This window comes from Sinohyriopsis cumingii, chromosome 12 (genome assembly GCF_028554795.1).
Source record: "Sinohyriopsis cumingii isolate HCF-2022 chromosome 12, ASM2855479v2, whole genome shotgun sequence".
Lineage (NCBI taxonomy): Eukaryota > Metazoa > Mollusca > Bivalvia > Unionida > Unionidae > Sinohyriopsis > Sinohyriopsis cumingii.
This window is the reverse complement of record NC_142972.1, coordinates 64,103,245-64,109,849: the sequence shown is the minus strand read 5'-3', so window position 1 is coordinate 64,109,849 and position 6,605 is coordinate 64,103,245. Positions and strand designations below refer to the sequence as shown.

The following is a 6,605-nucleotide window of genomic DNA, read 5'->3' as shown; positions in this document are numbered from 1 at the left end:
TTCATTAAATTCATTAAGAGCATTATATCATCATTGGTCATCTGCGGATGGTGCCACTAATAAAGTTTGTTCCATTTGAGCCATCTCGTTATCAGGTTGAGTAGCAACTGAATTTTACCAATTCCAGATGGACCAATGATATCGATTTGAATAGCAGACAGATTTGATAACTCAACCCTTGGTCAATCAAGGTAACGAGTTAATTATAGATATCAAAAATGGTTAACATTAACATGTAACACAAACTAATTAGAACCAATTAAAGTTGTTTAAATTGTCTGCATTGGCATAAAATGGAATGAAACAAATTCCCTAACTAGATCAGCAGGAGAAAATAAAGTTTGAATTGATGCAAATAAAGAAATACTTATTCTACCTATGAAAATAATGATTGGAGTTGTGAGATATAATATAAACATCTGATATATTTCTGTATATATTTAATACATTTTGGAGTATCTGGATATTATTTTTTAATGTATTTTGTAGTATTTACATGTAGATTGGGAGGTCATGAGCAGTATTTGGGTACATTTGGCAGTAATTGGGTATATTCTGGGTAGTATTAGGTGTATTTGGGTAAATCGTGCCACCGCTCATCTATTGGCCTCCTAAAGTTCGATTACGAAGATTTCGTCCACGTATAATATCTAAGTTTGTTGTTTTGAGTTTATTCTTGAGTTTCTTGCTTAAAAAGTGAGACAAATATGAGGACTATTCTTCTTTGCTGTTATCTTTATCTTATCAGAATAACAGGCCATTTTGATTTAGCTTTAATTGGGTCATTAAGTACTCGAAGTCTGGTGCAGTTTTATCAAGCCCAGGTTGACATACTTGCCATTCGACAAAGGAATGTGACAGTTCAAGAGCCTATAAATTTCTTACTTCAGAACCGAAATACGTAATCTATACTACTTGAGAGACAGCTAACGTATCTGGCCCAATACACTTTTGGCACGCATTTTAAGGTGAGTAAAGGAGAAATGTTCAAATTGCATTTGATCCTCATAGTCTGCAAATACTCGCTCAACAAATACATTTTTTAATAGTGCAACAACTTTGTACTTTGTAAAGATATTTTTTAACCTTTGAATTGATGTTCCATGTCTGAAATTTAGTTTTGAATTAAGTTGGTCAGTCATGTATTCCAAACCTGACGATGGATTGCCAACATGGCGGAAGAAGTGCAGATAGTTAGCAAGGTCATTCTAAACGTTCGAAAATACGTTACACTGCAAAAGTATTTCATCGTTTGGAACAAAAATGTTAAACCATACAGCAAGTTCGTAATTTTCCAATCACTAGATATGTAATCTTAGTAGTTCTGATCACTGGCTTAGGAGGTACACCTTTCTGCGCTGATCTTTGGCGATTGTTTGCACCACCAATGGACTTATAAACACGGATATTCTTGAGGGCTGTTCAGAACTATTGTCTCAACTTTTAAGTTACGTTTTCAGTTTTCAGGTACACGAAAGCATGCATTTGAAACAGTAAACAGTAACACGCATTTAAAATCTTTGTTTCGCCTTGATGATGTTTAATTTCTGAATAAATCAAAGGGAGGTGAATTCTAATGGACAATCGGGGACGGTTTATCATCAGATTACTCTAGATAGGAACACATGGGTTACACTTTTTAATTGTCTTGAAGATATTTAGGAATATCACAATATTTATTTAGTTTAACGTACTTTTAATAAAGTGTGTAAGGTTTGACATGTTTTCACATTCCTTTTATTGACTAGAAAACTGTTCATCTCCGAATGCCGAAAATTTTGACTAGATGCAATTTTTATATTTCAACATTGTATCAATTCCTGGCAAAATCTCTTAGGGTTATGGGGTAAAACGAAAATACATAATAATGAGATCCCGGTAAATCCCAAAGAAAGTCAATAGTACTCCCTGCATATTTCAAAATAACATGGACATAACTCATATGTGTGTTGTCGAGTGGCATTTATGTACTATGATGTGGTTGCATGTCTTGCAAAAGTTTCTGTTTAAATCTTGATTTTTTTGTCATGTCGGTTAATACAACTTATGTTGAAGTGTTGTTTAAATCATGCTGATGAGGAAAAAAAAATCTTAATAAAAATCAAAAAGAGTATTAAGTTCTTTCTTTGAAATATTTTAGATTTTCAAACTATCCTTTCAATTATTAATGTAGACGTTGACGTTTCTGTTTTGTCTGACCTGATAATCATTCGCTTCCATTAACAGTGAATAAGTTTTCATAATAAATAATGAAATAATAATACATAATAACAGTAAAATAAATTCACAAATGTATTTCTACCTATAATATGTTGCTTTTGTTTGTATTTGTCCATTGATCGTTCATCTTCTGTGTGTCTGACAATCTGCAAATAATGAAAAAACGCACTGACATGGCAAGACCTGTTTATTTGCTGTCAAGCATCCTAAATACCAATAGTTTTTTTTGTTGTTGGTAGGTTTAGCTGCCAAACGTTTAATCCGGTGGTATCCATAGTCATGATATTTTGTGTATATAATGTATTTGAGATCATCAAATGAAAGATAATTATAACATTTCCCTAGTTGTCATCCGGTCGTCTTGTCCATTAGCTTTTAAGTACTTTGCCATTCTGACAAGAACCTAATCCATAGTTTCTATTTATCCGAGATTACATCATTACCGTTCATTCATTTTTTCGACGCTATTAAACATGTGCCTAAATAGTCAGGAAACTGCAAGTTATCCTTGTGGATTTTCGTTCAGCCATCTTCCCACTAGCCAGTATATTGTGAAATAACAATTCGTTATCTAAACTTCCCATGTTCCGTCAGCTAAAGGTAGCCAGCATAAATACATGTCACGTGCTGTACGGTGAAAGTCCATTTCTTCAACAGACCAATGATATATGAGTAGATTACAAGCATTTAGTGTGTCAAGGCGAAAATGTAAGAAACCGCAACCATATGCTAGTGTGTTGACAAGGGACAAAAAATCATGAATCTAGTTTTTTTTAGGGTTCATACTGAGATATGGTAGTAAGGATTGTGATTACTTAAATAGGTAGCGAGTGGCCGACACGTGGATTAGTTTGGCCCCATACTGACAGCGACCACCCAGAACTCAGCTACAGAATTATATTAAAGATAATTTATTACCATGCTATTGGTACACAGAGGGACAATGTGAGAATCGATTGTGTGTCACCCGAAAATATGTAAAATTCCATTTTATCTTTTAAAGTATTATTTTCTACTAAGACTTTTCTGTTGCCTTACTGGGCTTTCAGATTGGTACAAAGGGTTGCCATACTGGGCTTTAAGATTGGTACAAAGGGTTGCCATACTGGGCTTTAAGATTGGTACAAAGGGTTGCCTTACTGGGCTTTCAGACTGGTACAAGTGGTTGCCTTACTGGGCTTTCAGATTTGTACAAAGGGTTGCCCAGCATTAATTTTTAGGTGTTACAGTCTCCTGGGAATGCATTTGTCTATTTTCCCTGGTGGCTGTTATAAGTTTTCCAGCCCGATTATCATGTTATCATTATCACTGCTCACAAATTGTGAGAAACGTTTTTAAACAATGTTGATGGTTTACATCAGTGGTTCCCAAACCTTTGGCAGCGGACCTCCAGGGGAACGCCAAGTTATTTATATAAGTCTAAAAGTAATTTAATTGGCATATTGGTGCCTGTGCAATGTTTTCTGAAGATAAGAAGGTGTCTTCATATGCGATAAGGCTGGGAACCACTGGTTGAAATTATTTTTGCGATGCGATGCTGTGCTAATAATTCTTTACGTAACTTTCATTACAAATATATTACTTCGTGACGCTTGATGTATCTTATTCAGCTCAGAGCGTATGCCAAGGGACTAAACATGGAGCATGTTGTGATGAAACACAAACGGACAACCCTAGAGAGGGCAGAGAAGTTTATTTCCCCATTGTACTTCACAGATGTAAATTTATATGGCAGGTAATTAATCCTATTTGGTTACAAAGTATGGCCGAAACTATTAGTATTTCCTTAAACAAGGAAAAATTATCCATTATGATATCCATCATTGCCACAATTCATAACAAATCCTACGATGAAGACTGGTTTATGATGTTATTAGTTTAAACCATTTAACGAAGGACAGAGGCCGTACTGGGGCGTGACGGGGTTGGTGGGTTCATTCAGATGAAATAGTCACCTTCGGGTCAGTAGTTTGCCCTGATTTAATGTGAGTCGCACTATCTCCTTTATTCCACCTGAGTACATTAATAATGAAAGTGAAACATCTACGTTGTGCCTGTTCTTCTCAGACAGGAAGATGAAAAATAAATGAGCAAAATACGTTTTTTTACGATATAGTCAATGTTGGTGCTAGTCTGAAGATCATAAATGGCAGAACTTACACTATATTGTTATGTACAAAAACCTTCCAGAAAATTAACATATGCCCAGTCAGAAATCGGTTATGCTTCTATGGTCCCATCCAATTCGATTAATACTAAAATTAATAATTTTAACCAATATTTCATACAAAAGACATATAAAACATTTCATTTTTTAGCAAAAGCTGATGATTTGACTGTAACCTGCTTTTGTGGTTATGGAACAAATGTGTTAAAGAAAATACTTTTGTAATCCTTTAAATGTATTTCATTAGAACTGTGATATTATTGTAAATTTTGAACTTTGTACACTAATATATCCCTTTCGTGTGCCAAATTTGCTATATTTTGGCTGGAAAGAAAAGTCATTCTTCCCAAATATTTGACCACTGAAATAAAGCATTTTTGCTACACTTTACTTATAAAAGTTAGTGCAGGAAATTAAATTACGAGTGAAATGTCTTCTGTTTAGTAAAATTCTCATTCCCTTTACCCCCCATGTCAAGTTTAGCATTTAAGAGTGGAAATATTTTTTGTGGAAATGCAGAAACATATTGTACCTGAAATGGCAAATGGAATTTCTAAATTTAATACACTTTGGAAACTGTAGAAGTATGTTACTTTTAATTGCATAAAATGCTAGCACAATTCAAAGACCTTTTCAGGGTGTATATGCGTTGTTTTCCAGAATTTATCCAAAGTCTGCTCCAGTGACTTCCATACAGCATTATGCAGCACCTGGTAGGATTCCATATGAAGAAGCGGTCAAGGGAGACTACTCTCCAGCTCAAGTAGGACAGTCTTTTGGCCCTTGGTAAGGTTTTGTTCTGCATCCTGAATGTTAGTGGTTATACTTCAAATCATAACTTATCCCTAAAATTTTGACCGACTGAGATTTTTTTCCTTCTTCACATTCCTACATGTGCATGGTCATGTTTTCCAGCCAGTTATCACAGGTAGAGTGTTATCACGTGAGCTTCTATAGGAAGGGTAGTGCACACCACAAGCCAAGCACTCTCTGATGTTACTCATTACATTAGCATTCTAACACAGTAGTTAAGTTAAAAATTAACTTCATCGCATGTATGATTCATATGGCTACATGTACAGTTCATGTTGTTTGGTCTCACACAAAACTGTTGCAATTATTTACAAAATTAATCTTCTCAATATTATTCAAGAAAGAAAAATCAATTCGAACTCAAAGCTGAGTCGAAGATTATATCATGATTTTTGTCTGTCTTTTTATGCAGCAATGAGAGTAAACATACCACTTGCTTGAAAGTCCATTTATGAAAAATAAAAGTTCATACAAAAATAAAAAATGAAAAATAATAGGTCAATAACGTCAAACGGAAGACTCTATAACTAAACCCGCGAGCTTCCCTAATTGGGTTAAAATATTTTGTTACTTTATCTTTGTCGTTCATGTTTTTCCTAAATTTGTATACGTGTTTTGTTTATTTTTCGGACACACATTTTTGGTGGCACCCTCCCTGCTGCTGTCATTCTATCCAAGGATTTTATCAGGACCTATTCGATATTGTGACCGCGGGTCATGCATATTTATCGTGATAAATCCGTGTGGTGTAGCTTGTCCTTTTGAAAAGAAGTCTTTGAGCTTAATCATATTCATATCCCCATAACACCAAATTTGATGAATACTTCGCAGAGTATGTATATCAACGCCATTAAGCACAACTAAAATATTACAGTTATCTCTGATAACTTTTGGTATTTGTATATGACGCTGAGTAACATAAATCGCATCTGTGTTTTTGTGTCTACCTCAAGAAAATATCCCTATTGAAGAACTCTGACGAAATAATTCGATCACACGTGTTGTCTATCCTGATCCACCTAGTCCGTTTAGATAAACTGTTTTATGTCTGGCAACAGGATCATATACCGATGATGATGATGATACTGATTCTTGAATATTTTCACAATAAGTATTTTTATACTCGACATCAAATGTTTCATAACAACCGTTCATTTGTTCATTTTTCATTCTCCAACTGCCACATGGTGATTCATTACCGATATTTAGTTTTTTTTTAAACAAATCTGCATGTTTCTTATCGATATAAAATGAATCCGTTGCTACTCTAACGGATAAAGTAAGGAATAGTTTCCCCATCGAGAACAGATTTATTGAAACATACGCGAGCATCGGAGATTTTAAATAAGTATTCTTTGTTGAGTCGCCACCAATGTAACTCGCAATTGTAACTAATTTAATTCTG

The 6,605-nt window shown here is 34.5% G+C and overlaps 1 protein-coding gene across 1 annotated transcript in view; it reads left to right on the top strand.

The window, feature by feature from the left end:
- Positions 1-842: 842 nt before the first annotated feature.
- LOC149786595 (alpha-mannosidase 2C1-like) overlaps positions 843-6,605 on the top strand; it is a 77,854-nt gene continuing 72,091 nt past the window's right edge. Inside the window, 3 exon segments of the mRNA XM_089977095.1 lie at positions 843-968; positions 3,831-3,955; positions 5,048-5,173. Of these exon segments, the coding sequence (XP_089833221.1) occupies positions 3,858-3,955; positions 5,048-5,173 (224 nt within the window). The 5' untranslated portion in view covers positions 843-968; positions 3,831-3,857.